The 16,043-nt window shown below is 39.7% G+C and overlaps 2 protein-coding genes across 7 annotated transcripts in view; one reads left to right on the forward strand and one right to left on the reverse strand.

The window, feature by feature from the left end:
• MTREX (Mtr4 exosome RNA helicase) overlaps positions 1-8,643 on the reverse strand; it is a 117,353-nt gene extending 108,710 nt beyond the window's left edge. For 2 of the 4 annotated variants that reach the window (XM_063810475.1, XM_054684363.2), the window contains exon 1: positions 8,282-8,512. Coding sequence is in view for 2 of the 4 variants with exons in the window: in XM_054684363.2 (XP_054540338.1) it covers positions 8,282-8,415 (134 nt within the window). In the remaining 2 variants the exon portion in view is untranslated. Of the gene's footprint in view, positions 1-8,281 lie in introns of all 4 variants that reach the window. The other 2 variants (XM_001145794.7, XM_063810474.1) reach the window with 2 other exon arrangements.
• A 22-nt stretch (positions 8,644-8,665) lies between these two features.
• Positions 8,666-16,043, forward strand: part of DHX29 (DExH-box helicase 29) — a 51,192-nt gene continuing 43,814 nt past the window's right edge. For all 3 annotated transcript variants that reach the window (XR_010156924.1, XM_001147019.5, XM_054684361.2), the window contains exon 1: positions 8,666-9,047. Coding sequence is in view for 2 of the 3 variants with exons in the window: in XM_001147019.5 (XP_001147019.3) it covers positions 8,855-9,047 (193 nt within the window). In the remaining variant the exon portion in view is untranslated. The remainder of the gene's footprint in view (positions 9,048-16,043) is intronic.

Raw genomic sequence — 16,043 nt, forward strand, 5'->3', positions numbered from 1 at the left:
GGATTAGCTTTTTGATGTGCTGCTGGATTTGGTTTGCAAGTATTCTGCTGAGGATTTTTGCATTGATGTTCATCAAGGATAGTGGCCTGAAGTTTTTTGTCGTTGTGTCTCTGCCCATTTTTGATATCAAGATGATGCTGGCCTCACATAATAAGTTGGGGAGGAGTCTTTCCTCCTCAATTTTTATGAATAATATCTGTAGGAATGCTACCAACATTTCTTTGTACATCTGGTAGAATTCTGCTGTGAATCCATCAGGTCCTGGGCTTTTTTTGGTGGGTAGGCTATTTATTACTGATTTAATTTTGGAGCTTGCTACTGGTCTGTTTAGGGAATCAATTTCTTCCTGGCTCAGTCTTGGGAGGGTGTATGTGTCCAAGAATTTATCCACCTCTTGTAGGTTTTCTAGTTTGTGTGTGTAGAGGTGTTCATAATAGTTTCTGATGGTTGTTTTTATTTCTGTGGAGTCAGTAGTAACATTTCCGTTGTAACTTCTAACTGTGTTTATTTGATTTCTGCCGGGGTATAAAACAATGATGTGAGCGTTCCACAGGTTTTTTTTTTTTTTTTTCAAGTTGGGTCCCAGCTGTATCATCCAGGGTGGCCCCAGCCTCCCTACTAGCTGGGACTACAGGCATGAGCCACTGCCCCCAGCTCCACAGTCTTATACTTCACTGTACAATTATACATAAGTATAAATACAGACTATTTTTAAAATGCTAGTGTAGAACAACCACCTTCTTAGTTGATGGAGATTTGTATGAAGTACACATATACTCAGAAATAGTTCTATTCTGAGAGCTACAAAGACGTTAACCTGATAGTAATCTCCAGTGGATTAACTATTGCTCTATGCCGCAATGGAATATGGGTTTTTGTTGTTGTTGTTGTCTGTCTCGAAAAATATATATAATAATAATAATTACAAATATTTGTCAAAATGATTTTAGACTATCTGGGCAATCTGTTTAACACAATGAAAAGCACTGGTTTAAAACAGATCAGATGCACATGTAACAAATAAAACCATACAAGGATTTGAAGAAAACATGACGAAAAATCCAAGAGCAACAAGAACGACAAACGTGACTATATTAAAATTTTTCTGAATGACAAAACATTGGGGAAAATATTTGCAATTTATGTTAGAGAAATAATATCCCTAGTCTATAAAGAGGTCCAAAAATTAAGAAGGACCAACTATCAATTTTTTTAAAGATGAAAAGAAATATAAATTAACACGAATTGAAATACAATTTCTCATCTATCTCACTGACAAAAATCCAAGTTCAATACACTGTGAAAAAGGCCATAAAGTACTCTCACACATTACTGTTTGTATCAACTTTCTATTGCTGCTGTAACAGATTACCACAAACCCAGTGGCTTAAAATGGGCCCCCAACCCCTGGGCAGTTCATGGCCTGTTAGGAAACCAGGCTGCATAGCAGGAAGTGAGCAGCGAGTGAGTGAACATTACCACCTGAGCTCTGCCTCCAGTCAGATCAGCAGCAGCATTAGATTCTCATGGGAGCACAAACCCTATTGTGAATTGTACATGTGAAGAATTTAGGTTGTGCACTCCTTATGAGAATCTAATGCCTAAGGATCTAAGGTGGAAGAGTTTCATCCCAAAACCATCCCCCTACTGCTGGTCTGTGGAAAAACTGTCTTCCATGAAACCAGCCCCTGGTGCTAAAAAGGTTGGCGACGGTTGGCTTAAAATAGGACAAATTTACTGTTTTATAGTTCAGAAAGAAAGAAGTGCAATATAGGTCTTACAAGACCAAAACCAGGGTGCTGTGTTGGCAGGGCTGTGTTCCTACCTGAAGGCTCTGGGGGAAAATCCATTTCCTTGCCACTTCCACTTCTAGAGATCACCCACATTTGCCGGCTTATGACCCTATTCCTCCACCTTTAAAGTCAGCCAGAGCCCTTCTAATGTTGCTGTCTTTCTGGTTCTCTCCCTTCAGCTTCCTTCTTTCACTTTTATAAACCCTTATTACTTCGGTCCCAACTGGATGATCCAGAATTCTCTCTCCACCTCAAGGTCAACTGATTAGCAGCATGAACTCCATCTGCAACTTTCTCCTTTGCCAAGTAACCTAACAATTTCAAACGTTCTAGGGATTGGGACATGAATATCACTGGGGGACTGTCATTGCTACCACACTGTTGAAAACACAAAATGGTACATCTCCTGTGGAGAGGAATTTGGCTACATCTAGCAAAAATGCCTACTTAGTTACTCTTTGACCTAGTAATTCGCTTCTAAGAATCTATTCCAAAGATAAAATGGCAAACAACAACAACAAGAAACAGACTTCTACAAAACAGACATTGTTGCATCATTTGTAACAGCAAAAGACTGAAAACAGTACCATGTTCATTCAGAGAACATTGATTGAAGGACTGCAACTATGCAGTTGTTAAAAAAAAAAACCAGCTCTCTACATATTGATATACGATGATCTCTTGGTCAAAATATCAAGTAAAAAAAGATGAACAGTTTTTAATGCTACCTTTTGCACAAGAAGTGAGAAATGGAGACATCTGATAGACACACATGTACGCACTATTTGATATTTTCAAAAAGAAAAGAGACAAAGCAAAAACTAAAGGGGAGGGAGGAAATGGAAGAAGGGGCAAGGATGGAAGCAAGAATGTACTGTTTTAAACTTTTGATTTTGGAACTACAAAATCTTTTACATAATTTCTTAAAAATTAAATTTTTAGCAATTCTTAAAAACTGTAAATACACTGAAACAAATGAACACAATAAATATCAAATTAGTGGCATAAACATTTAGAGAAAAGAACTACTACAGAGTATTTTCACTGTTACCACAATATATTGAGGGCAAAAAGAACCACAATTGCATTCAATATCTTATTAATTGCAAAATTATTTTTAAACTATTGTAAGTATATATAAGAAAAAGTTTAATTATGTAATTGTCAGCAGGAATGAGGATTTTCTTTTCTTTTTTTTGAGACATGTCTCTTTCTGTTACCTAGGCTAGAGTGCAGTGTCATGATCACAGCTCCCTGCAGCCTCAACCTCCCAGAGCTAAAGCAATCCTCCCACCTCAGCCTCCTGACTAGGAGGGACTACAGGCGCATGCCACAAGACCCAGCTAATTTTTTTTTTTTTTTTTTTTTTGTAGAGACAGGGTTTCACCACGTTGCCCAAGCTGGTCCCGAACTCCTGGGCTCAGGCAATCTACCTGCCTCAGCCTCCGAAAGTGCTGGGATTACAGAAATGAGCCATGTGCCTGGCCTAGGAATGAGGATTTTCAACAAAACCGAGAAATGATACATTTATAAAAATCCAAAAAGTTAAATAAAAACCCTGTGATGTTAATTGTATTGGAAATGTCAGTATGAATTCTATTTTTTATAAAAACAAAGATTCCCTAGTTCTTTGTACTGTAAAAACCTAAAAGCAATGAAATCCAGTAGCATTGTGCACCCTAAGCACAAAATAACATTTCTCACTATAAGAAATTAGAGACTCCTTAGAGATGTGGCTGATTCCAAGTTTGGCACTGAAAGTGTATAGTGAGTCCAGAAAATCCAAAAAACACATAAGCTATCAAAGACTTATGATGTCTTGTCAAAAAGACACAAGAACCAACCTCAAGAGCACTCACTGTTCAAAAGATTGGAAATCCAAGTTTCAGAAAATGTAACAGAAACAACTCAAATGTCCAGTAACAGATGGAGGTATAAACAAATATGGTATATGCATAAAACAGAATACTATTCAGCCAGAAAAACAAACTATTGATATACACCACATGACTGAATCTCAGAAGCACTATGTTGAGTAAAAGAAGCCATGTAAAAGGAATACATAATGTATTTAAATAAAATTTTAGAAAATATAAGTTCTAGATAGGTGGCGACAGGGATGTATTAAAAAGGGGCACAAAAAAACTCCTGAGGGTGATGGAAATGTTTATCTTGATTGTGGTGGTTTACTGCACTTCAGTTATACCCCAATAAGATTAAAAAAAAAAGAAGAAGAAATAAGTGCAAAGGAGTAAATATATAAAAATCCACTCATTTACCCAGAAACGAAACATAATCATACACCCATGTTGGTCACCATTGAAACTTCCTTAGGGCACAACTCATTTCCTTAAAAATTGTTAAAGGATCAAGCATTTATCCTGCCTTTTCGTTATGAACTGTATTTCAAGGTAAACAGCTGATGAGACAATGCCTTTTTTAATAGGTGGATTCCAGGTAATAAATGCAGAGAGAAATGATAAAAACAGAAAATCGCCACTGTGCAAGTACTAGTGAAGTAATGGACCTGGGCAATTATCACTAGGTGCTAAAGCCGTCATGTGAAAGGTTGATGAGGAATCAGGGTGATACTATTTTCGCCAACTTGTCAATCTTAGAACAGTAGAATATTCAGACATTATGATGTAATGAAATAGGAAGTAAATTGAACCTGAATCTAATCAAGCCACTAGATCAGAGCAGTCCAGTATATATACATACATATACAAGCTACAAGCTGCATATGTAATTTAAAATTTTCTAATAACCACATTTAAAAAGGTAAAAAGAAACTGTTGAAATAAATTTTTATATCTTTCATTGAACCCAATATATGCAAAATACTATCATTTTAATTATAACCAAATTAAAATTAAGGAGATATTTTACAATTTTCATATTAACGTTTCCAATTCTGGTGTGAATTTTACACTCACCGAACATCTCAATTCTAACAAGTCATATTTTAAGTGCTCAACAGCTACGTGAGGATAGTGGCTATTATGTCACAAAATGCAGCTCTAGGGATGAGGACAGTTTACAGAAGATACTTGAGGATACAGGAGCAAGTTAAATGGCAGTTTAAGAAAGCAAATCTAGGATGTGGGAAACTCCACAGAATAGATGACCTGGTTTCTCCCTTCACTCATCCCTCCAAAATAGAAATCAATGGCAGAAAGAAAAAAGAGGGAGGCTGTTGTAGCATAAAATACTTAAGGGACATAACAATAAAAACAGTGTAGGGTTTTGTTTGAATCCTGATTCAACTACCAATGATCAAAAAACATCCGAGACAACTGGGGACATCTCACTGCAGATTCAGTATTTAACGATATTAAGGAATTATTGTTAGTTTTGTTGGATGACATAAATAATGAAATATTTAGGGAGAAAAAACAACTTGCATTTGATTAAAAAAAAGATGTAGGAATAGATTGATCATGACTTGATATTGATGAAGCTGAGTTATGAGTACATGAAGCTCTTCATACTGTTTTATACATAAAATACATAGTTTGACAATTCTCATAAAGTTTTTTAAAAAAGTACTCACTGGCTGTGCACAGTGGCTCACATCTAGAATCCCAACACTTTGAGAGGCCAAGGTGGGAGGACTGCTTGAGGCCAGGAGTTTGAAACCAGCCTGGGCAACATACTATGAGACCCCCGTCTCTACAAAACATTTTTAAAATTAGCCCGATATGGTGGTGTGTACCTGTACTTCTAGCTATTCAGGAGGCTGAGGTGGGAGGAATGCTTGAGGCCAGGAGTTCGAGGTTACCATAAGCTGCTAAGCACCAGTGCACTCCAGCCTGGGTGAGAAAATGAGACCCCATCTCTAAAAGGTAAAGAAACTATTTTTTTAAAAAGCATCCACTTGGTCTAGAATACTAAATAAAGGGCAAGTTCCTCTGAAGTTCCATGATTTGCCCTCCTATGTTACACAGATCAGATGAGAATCACACTATGCATAATGTTAGTATGGCCACTGCAATCAGGCAAATAGGATTTTTTCTCTTTTTTTTTTTTGAGATGGAGTCAAGCTCTGTCGCCCAGGCTGGAGTGCAGTGGCACAATCTCGGCTCACTGCAACCTCCACCTCCCAGGTTCAAGACATTCTCTTGTCTCAGCCTCCCAACTAGCTGGGATTACAGGCGCCTGCCACCAGGCATGGCTAAATTTTGTATTTTTAGTAGAGATGGGATTTCGCCATGTTGGTGAAGCTGGTCTCGAACTCCTGACCTCAGGTGATCTGCCCGCCTCCGCCTCCCAAAGTGGGATTAGAGGCGTGAGCCACCACGCCCGGCCAGGATTTTTTTCTTAAAAATATCTAGAAGACCTTGCTAGAAGTGTTGGTAGTAAACAAAACCCTTTAAGCTACTAACGTTCTCCTGTGTTTTCTTATTTCCTTTCTCTAATATTCATTTCCTAATATAATGAAATGTAAATTAGATTTTTATTTCCTCTTTTCACTTTGGAAGGCTGTCAAACAGCTTACCCCAACTAACCTGCAAATAAAACTCATTTTATCCTAGCAAATTTGAGGTAAAGTATATACTAACATGGTAAATTATACATGTATTGTCTTCATAATATCATAGTTGCCCATTCAAACACTCTAGCAACTATTACTTCCTCTCTTGAAAGAAATAAAAATAATTGGTCCTCCTTTCCTATTTTCTCTGAAAAGCTTCCCCAAACTCTCCCAATCCAACTTAATGCGAGTAGACTATTTTTCCACTTTGTTCCACTCATTTCGCACTCCTGATAGAATTTTCTCTTATCCCTCTAATCTCTTATTTAGGCTTATGTACCCTCTCCAGAAGTTCTGTGTTGTGTCACTTACTTCCCCACAGAGATCTCTATCTCAAGGAGACCAATTCAAATGATATTCAAATATACACCTCCAGTCCTGGTCTCTCTCCAAAACCCTATTAAAACTACCCAGTGGACATTTTCCTACAGATATACTAGCATCCCTTCACATTGTCTCAAGCCAAATTAATGTTATCACTATATCAAAACCTCTGAACGTCCCTGTTTTTTTCACCCTGACATGCAAATTAAACATCTCTTTTGACTTCCTTTCCCTTGTTTTCCTTAATTAATGAAGGCCTGTCCATTTTTTCCTTAACATGTTCGTACCTTTCCATTCCTCTGCCACTGCCTGAGTTGAGGTTCTTTTCATCTTTACAACCAGATAACTAACATAATTTCCTAATTTACTTTCTCATTGAGTGTCTATCTTCTTTCCCTATACTATTATAGTACTCTGCCAACCACTGCCAAATTAATTTTCCTAAACTATCATTCTACTTATCCAATCACCTTGTTCAACAGGGTTTTAAAAATGAAATCAAAACTCCTCTGCTTGATATTGAAGGCCCCTCATGTTCTCAAATCAATGTATATTCCCAGTCTTATCTCTTGTAGTCCCTAAATGAAACAGTTCCTCTTGCTCAATTTGTGCTCCTAAAAACAAACTTGGCACCATTAACAACACAATTTCCTTAACTCAGAATATTCTCTTGTATATAAATAAGCCTTCCTGAAAGTCAGAAATAGGTATCTCCCTTTCTTGAACTTTTATAACACTTAATTGTATATATCATTCATTTTAAGTTAACGACCTCCTCACCTATACTGTAACTCTTTAATGGGTACCTGTTCTCTTTCCCTACACCGAAAATTCCTTGAGAGCAAAATCATGTCTAATTTAATTTCAAGCATCTATTGGGTATCTGGCCCCACAATGCCAACAGTGTATTTTGTTGATTGTTAATTAATCATCTTACTTTAATACAAGTAATAGCTTTTCCTTGTTCTACTATAAACAGATCTGTACACTTTCTGGTGGCTGTATGCACCAGTCTAAACATATGGGTAGGGTCCAGTAATTTTTAAATTTTTTCTCAATAAACTCACGATAGCTACCATTTATTAGTGATAGCTAGCTAACCACTGTTAGGCACTTTACACGTGTATCTCATTGAATCCTCATATCACCACCAGTGGTAGGCACTATTATCTCCATTTTACGGAAGAGAAAACTACTACATCTTGGAGATTAAATGTCTCTTCCTTCTCATGTTATTATCTGCCCTTTCCCCTCCAAATCAATTCATATCATTTTTTCTAAACCTTTTCACCTTTTACTCAACTAATCATTCGTTTTGTTTATTAACGACTATGTGCCAGGTGTTGTGCTGGTGCAGGAGACAACCGCGAAGATGGGGACAGAATCAGTAACATCGACGTAAAGGAAGTGAAGCAGAACATCACGCTGCCTGCAGACACCAGGAAACGCCAAGACCCCCCTTCCACGAACCAACATTCTTCCACCCTCTCCAACTTTTTTCTGGAACCCCTTCACTTCCAACGCCACTCAATGTACACTTCACTTTCTCGTGCTCTTCCTAAGAGAGTAGTGTTTTCTTCCTCGCCACCGAGAAAAAACATAAAAGCAACAACTGGAACTTCTTCCTTACCCTGCCTTGTCTGCAGACCCTGGAGGCCCCTTCCATTTCCCCTTGTCCTTTTCCTTGTCTTTTTTGGTTCCCGCCGCAGTGGTCGAGTCGCCCTCGAACACGCTGAACAGCTCATCTCCGAATGCGTCCGCCATTTTTGGGAGCAGTGAGAGCGAATCTCCCTCCTACCCACGATGCCCCGCGACCGAAGACAGTGACGTCTCGTGAAGGCTCAACAGTGGCCCGCAGGAGACAAAAGTAGTCGAGTCGCGCAGCCGACAAAAATGTTCCCCTGACTTTTTTTTTTTTCCTGCTTTTCTTTCCTTTCCTTTCCGACCTAAAGTGGATAAGCTGCTCAGTGGATAAAGAGCGAGGGCGGCGCGTGGCGCCTGGCGTGTGGCAGGCAGCTGGCGACTCAAGGAGGCGGAGCCTGCTGAATTCGACCAATTGCGAGGCAGCGGTCGCCCCGGCCCGAGAAGCCCGGATCGAAGCGCAGGGTGGCAGCCCCGGAGCCGGGGAATGTGAAGAGCTCTCGGCTGTGCAGTGGTAGCGTCGGGGCCTGGGCCGCGAAGGATCTTCTGCCACAGCTGCAACATGGGCGGCAAGAACAAGAAACACAAGGCTCCAGCGCCCGCGGTGGTCCGGGCCGCCGTGTCTGCTTCCAGAGCCAAATCTGCCGAGGCTGGAATTGCCGGGGAGGCCCAAAGCAAGAAGCCAGTGTCCAGGCCGGCCACCGCTGCCGCTGCCGCTGCCGCTGCCGGCTCCAGGGAGCCCCGTGTCAAGCAAGGTACGAGAGGTCCCCCAGCCCCTGGCTGTCTGCCCTGAGACCCTGCTGCTTGTCCTGAGGAAAGGGCCTTAGAACCCGGGAGGAGCTTCGGGCCCAACATTTCTATTTCCCAACACTCGAGCTGCTACCTCCCCATGGGGTGGCCTTGTTTTAGATTTAAAAAGTCTAAGCTCTTTGGGCCTCCAAAATTCTGACAGTAGCCCTGTTGCAGCTTGGCATTTCTCTTTTAACTCACACTTCTCCCCCTTCTAAAAACAAAATAATTGCATTAGCTCCTGTTTCAGCAGGAATCCATCCTGAGCACCATCTCAGCTAGCTAGGCTAACGCAAAGACGAGTATTGAGTGGAGTTCCTGACCTGGTGCCAGCCAGCCCCATTTTCTGTCAGTTTTTCATATCATTTTCAGCAACAATCTAGTGTCTCCATGCGTTCTGGAAAAATCAATACTTAATAAAAATTACAGGACTTACACACTGGTTACACACTGGTTACGTGTAACCTATTGTAAAATTGTCTGCCCTCATTTCTGCCGCCATGCAGTTTTGCTTACTGTACAAATTGATTTGACAACTCAACTTATAGATGGCCGATTCCTGCTGCAGATGAGCGGCCACATATTACGGTTGAGCTCAAAAGATGAACAATTACATTCTGTTGTGTTCTTCTCGGGTTGTTTGCTTGTACTTATTGGAGTATTCAAGAAATATTTGCTGAGCATTTATGTGTATATATGCAAATATTTAGTATGTGTCTGATAAGATGTGAGGAATGTGATGAGCAAAAAGAGACATCACCTCATGGAGCTTGCCAGTCTAATGTCAGAGATAGGTATTAACTGATAGATAACGCACACAGACATATTTATAGCCTTATAATAGATAAGTGCCACAAAGAAAAGCCAGGGAAGACAGTTTAACAGGGTAATCTAATTTTTCTCGGGATGAGCAGGTATCATGGATGGTGTCTGGAAATGTAACAGTTAAGCTGAGATGAGGAGAATGAAAAAGGAGTTAACTCTGTGAAGCATGGCAGAAATTAGTATTTCAGGCGGGCGTAATGAACATCATGTGTAAAAATTTTGAGTCAGGAAAGAGCTTGGGGCTCTTGAGGAATTCACAGAACATAAAGCATCGCCAAAGGATGAAATGAGATGAGACTGAAAAAGTAGGCAGGTACCAGACCTTTACCTAGAAGGTGGAAACAGTTCTTTGCCCTGCGATTTATTGTAGTGTTAGCTACAGGGTTAGCATACTTGTAATTACAAATACATAGAATTTCTCCCTGACAACTATGGCAGTTTTATTCTGTGGATCAGCTTCTTTTTTACTTTTCCTTTGTCTTTTACTGACATTCCTCTGAATTATTTGAACTGATAGTCATTTGTTATATTCTTTGAATTCCCTTTCCTCCAGCCCCAAAATGTGACCCTTTCTCAAGGTGTCAATCCTTGACAGTATAGTTCACTCCTAAAGCCCTTCTAGGAGTGTTCATCTATTTCCATTACTTCTATCTTTTCCTTTGTAGATGGCCTCTCTTCCAAGCTCAAGTTGGCAATTTATACATTTTGCTGGATTCTCTGACCCTATTTTTTGCAAGCATCTCAAATTTAACAGGGCTAGTACTAAACCACTCTTCTTTCCCCAAAGTAACTTTTCCTTCGACTTCCTTGTTTCTGTTTTTCCATATTTCACTTTGCATTTGTGTAGTTCACATCCTAGTCTCGGTACCTGTGAATTCCTGGAGTAGCAACGAAGTCTTTTAATAGGGCTCCATAGCTGTGCTCATTTTGCTTCCTCCAGTTGGTCTTGCATATCAACATCAGACTGATCTTCCAGAAATGCTGCTTTGGTCGTTAACACTTCCTATTTTCTTCCATGGCATCCTCACTGACTTTGCAATAAAATACAAATCATTTAGCTAGCTTCTAAAACCCTCTTTCTAACCTTTTAATAATTCCTCTATTCAACTATAGCAAGTCTGGTGTGTTTTCATTTCTCCAAATGGAGCTCTTAGCTTTCTCCTTCCTCGTATTTATTCTTGCCATGTTTTTCTTCATGGAGTGCAATCTGTCCCTAACATCATCTACCAAAACCTTAAAATACCCATTTCAGATAACAACTTCCTTTTGAATTCTTCCTGCTATTCACAACTGACGTATCATAGTTGTTTAAATCATTCTTTTTGATAGTTAGTTCTTGCCTTATGATATGTAAAGAATTATATGTTTTATATATCCAACAAAATTACAGGAGGTAGGAACTGTTTTATGGATATGTGTTAACATTTCCCCAGTATCTACTCCAGTGCTGTGCATATCGTCATGAAGAAAATTACTTGGATAACTGGTAAGGAAAGTTCAAAGGAATTATTAAGACCAAGAAATCAAGAGAAAAAAACTAGAGGTTATCTACTAAATTTGCACATAACTTTTGGGTTTATTTTAGGGTGCTTTTAATATATAGTATAACGTACAATAAACCTATTTTGGAGAAAAAAGTGGAAAAATGTTCAACTCTGTGTAGTTCCTAATGTAGATGTAATGGTTCTACTCTACTTCCGTCCCTCCTTATCTTTCCAATTTGACGGCACAGCTGGTCAAAATTGTCCTCTATTGTAGAGGTTCAGAATCACCAAATGGCTTGCACAACAAGTAATACCAGTCTTGTTTTTTTTTTATTTCATTTGCTCATGAAAGAATTTCTGAAGAGGCCGAATAAGGAGGAGGGTGGGGAGAGGTTCAGTATTAAATAGGATGGTCAGGGAAGGAAGGCATCATAGAAGAAGGTGGCTAGGCGCAGTGGCTCACGCTTGTAATCCCAGCACTTTGGGAGGCCGAGGCAGGCGGATCACGAGGTCAGGAGATTGAGACCACGATGAAACCCCGTCTCTACTAAAAATATAAAAAATTAGCTGGGCATAGTGGCGAGCGCCTGTAGTCCCCGCTACTCGGAGAGGCTGAGGCAGGAGAATGGCGTGAACCCGGGAGGCGGAGCTTGCAGTGAGCTGAGATTGTGCCACTGCACTCCAGCCTGGGCGACAGAGCGAGACTCGGTCTCAAAAAAAAAAAAAAAAGTGACATTTGAGCAAGCAAAGGAGGCAGGTAAAGTAGTTACACAGATGACTGGGTAAAGAGTCTCCTGGGGAGAGGGAACAGAAAGGCCTTGAGATGCAAGCCTGGAGTGTTCTAGGAATAGCAAGACCTTTCCCCATCTTTCTTTTACTGTCCTTCCCTTTGCCTTTCTTTTCTTTTCTTTCTTCTTTCTTCTTTCCATTCCTGTGCTTTAGAAGTGCCACTTCCTTAGCCTAAGTATAATTAAGCTGCTTTATCATGTTATGACTGAGACCAAAATAAGAGGTTCAGTAATTTAAGTTTTCTCTTCCAACCAAGAGGCTTGTGTTTCTGAAAATCCTTGAACCTAGTTGAGGCTTAAAATTTTAAGAGGGGAATAAGAATTGGGAATGGATGTCATAAATTTATGAAAGCCATTATAAATTTTTTTTTAGGGTCACTAAAATAGAAAAAGTGCTATGAGGAACAGAAAATAGTGACTTGGTAAACATTAAATGGAGAATGGAGGGTCTATTTTGGTTTGAAATAGGAATAGCTTCCCTTAGAAAACATTTAAACAGAGATGATCTGCAGAGTATTTGTGGCAGAGGGAAAAACAAGCCTAAAAACCCTAAGGTGGAAACAAGTTTGACATGTTGTAAGAAGATAGTGCTGTGTGGCTGGAGCGAAGAAAGAAAAAGTTAAAATGTGGCTGGAAGTCTGGGAAGGAGCCAGAGCAAGTTCAATGGGAAGTGGGGGCCGGTGTTGGTATTAAGTAGAGGAGAAACTTTAGCTGGTTTACATTTCAAAATGATTAGTCAGGCGGCCCTGGCAGTGTGTACTTCCTCACAGGCCTTAATTGCTCAGACTACATCAATTCACCCTCATCTATTTTCTTGGCACTCTGCACTTCCCCTTTATTACTCATCTGAGTATTAGTTGCTTACTAATTATATTACTGTTCCAGAATATAAGCTCCCTGAGGACAGGCACTGGGTCTGTTTACCACCAGAGTCCCTGTTTGGGTCCCTTGCCTGATTAACCATTCTGCAGATGTACACACTGTCGATCAGAAGGGAATCAGAGTGCTAACAACTCAAAGTCAATGTCTTAGTCATAGTGGGTCATTAGCATTGCTTTTTCCTTTAAAATACAGTATAAAAAGAATATGTAGCAAAAGAAAAGATTATTGGGCAATAAGAAACTGATTCTGGTTGATTTTTTTTTTTAATTAGCTGAGTCATTTTGAGGAAATCAGTTTGTCTGTGCTTCAACTTTAATGTAATAAATATTTTTGAGAGCCAGCTATATATGTTGCATCATTCCATGACCTTTCATTTATAAATTTGGAATTCATAATACTTTGCCTTGGAGATATTGCATACTAATATCCTTACTTCCAGTCAGATTTCCAGTAACTTCCACCATCTTAAACACAAAACCAAAAATTGTAAAAGTCTCCAGGCAATAAGGAAAGTAGTTGTCATAAATCTTACGCACTTTACTTGGCAAAAGTGAACGTGGCCCAGTGAATGTTGAGCAGGATTCCTTGATTTCTCTGATCATTTTTCAGAAACTCAGCTCTTTTGTTTACCCTCTGGAAGTTTGCAGTATAAGCCAACTTCAAGGAAGTGATACAGTTGAAACTCTTAGGTGAAATGTTTGGAGGAGACAAATGAGAATTTTACTTTAATCTTTTCAACTGGGTAAATTAAAAACCAACCAGTTTTTTTTTTTTTTTTTGATAGGGTCACTCTGTCGCCCAGTGGCTCACTACAACCTCTGCCTCCCAGGCTCAAGCAATCCTCCCATCTCAGCCTCCCAAGTAGCTGGGATTACAGGCACAAGCCACCACACCTAGCTAATATTTTGTATTTTTTGTAGAGATGGGGTTTCACCATGTTGCCCCGGCTGGCATTTTTAAAGGAATTTACAGTCTTACTCTTGTCAGTAGCATATGAACTTTGAACTGTTTCTCCATGTAGTCTTGGTAATGTACTGCTCATCTATCTGTAACTTTTTAAAAGGGTTATAGCTGGGGCCTCTTGATGTGTTTGGGGACCTCTAAAACTGCATGCTAAATTTGTGCACAAGCTTACTATAATTGATAAGACTCCCCAGAAATAGTTAAAGACTACTAAATATATACTCTCCTTTATGACCATTGACATGAATTTATAGGAGAGATTACTAGAATTAAGGTAAAGTTTGAGACTAGACGATAAGGAAACTAACAATACTATACCAGAGTTGTTATTATCTTTTTACATATGCCATGTAGCTTTGGGTACCTCCGATATAACTATAGCATAGCAGTAATTGACAGAGAACCACAAATGTTTCTCTTTCAGACTGCCCAGATGTACAAGTTAATTTCAAGTAGTTTTTCTCAAAAACTTTTGTTCTTTTAAAATATCTAGTTATATTAACTACCATCTTAAAATGAAGAACCTAATGTAACCCAGCAGAGAGCAAAGTCTTTGACTTTAAAATCATAAGAACATTTAATGTTTAAATGTCTCAAAGTAGAAAAAATACTTTTCTTATTTTAAGGTGTATAAAAACCATGCAACTAGATTTATGATTCTGGAATCATTCTTTTTTTTTCTTTTTTTTTTGAGATGGAGTTTCACTCTTGTTGCCTAGGCTGGAGTGCAATGGCGAAATCTCGGCTCACTGCAACCTCCGCCTTCTGAGTTCAAGCGATTCTCCTGCCTCAGCCTCCCGAGTAGCTGGGATTACAGGCATGCACCACCACGCCTGGCTAATTTTGTATTTTTAGTAGAGATGGGGTTTCTCCATGTTGGTCAGGCTGGTCTTGAACTCCTGACCTCAGGTGATCCACCTGCCTTGGCCTCCCAAAGTGTTGGGATTACAGGTGTGAGCCACCACGCCTGGCCTGGGATCATTCTTATACAGCAGTGGTTCTCAAAGTGTGCTCAGGAGGTCCTAAGGAACCTGAGACTTGTTTGCCAAGGGCTCCATGAAGTGAAAACTTTTCATAATAATTCTGAGATGTTTTTGCCATTTTTCACGCTCATTTTCTCATGATTATGCAGTGAGGTTGTCCAGTTGGCTACATGATGTGTAATGTTACAGCAGATTGAATGCAGAAGCTAGATGTTACGAACTGAATGTTTGTGTCCTCGAAAAATTAGTATGTTGAGACCCTTACCCCCAGTGTGGCTATATTTGGAGATAAGGGCTCTAAGGAAGTACATAAGGTTAAATGAGATCACAGGGATGGGGCCCTGATCCAACAGGATTAGTGTCCTTATAAAATGAGATACCTGAGAGAGCTCAGTTTCTCTGAGTAAGCACAGAGAAAAAAGCCATCTGAACATATAGCAAGATGATGGCCACCTACATGCCAAGAGAAGAGGCCTCAGAATGAAACCTACCTTGCTGGTACCCTAATCTTGGACTTCCCAACCTCCAGAACTATGAGAAATAAATTTCTGATGGTGAAGCCATCCAGCAGTCTGTGGTATTTTGTTGTGGCAGTCTGAGCAGACTAAGATACCAGATATTAAAGAGATTTGCAAAAACGGATATTATTTTTTGTCTTGAAAAATATAGTCACATTTCATCTTAAGCATCATTTATATTAACGGAACAGGTTTATTTTTATTAATATTATTTTGTTGAGGTTCTTTTGTTTTTTTGAGACAGAGTCTCGCTCTGTCTCCCAGGCCAGAGTGCAGTGGTGCAGTCTCGGCTCACTGCAACCTCTGCTTCCTGGGTTAAAGCAGTTCTCCTGCCTCAGCTTCCCAAGTTGCTGGGATTACAGGCATGCATCACCAGGCCCAGCTAATTTTTGTATTTTTACTAGAAATGGGGTTTTGCCATATTGGCCAGGCTGGTCTCAAACTCCTGACCTCATGTGATCTGCCTGCCTCCGCGTCCCAAGTGCTGGGATTACAGGCATGAGCCACCACACCTGGCCT

The sequence above is a fragment of the Pan troglodytes genome, chromosome 4 (assembly GCF_028858775.2).
Source record: "Pan troglodytes isolate AG18354 chromosome 4, NHGRI_mPanTro3-v2.0_pri, whole genome shotgun sequence".
Lineage (NCBI taxonomy): Eukaryota > Metazoa > Chordata > Mammalia > Primates > Hominidae > Pan > Pan troglodytes.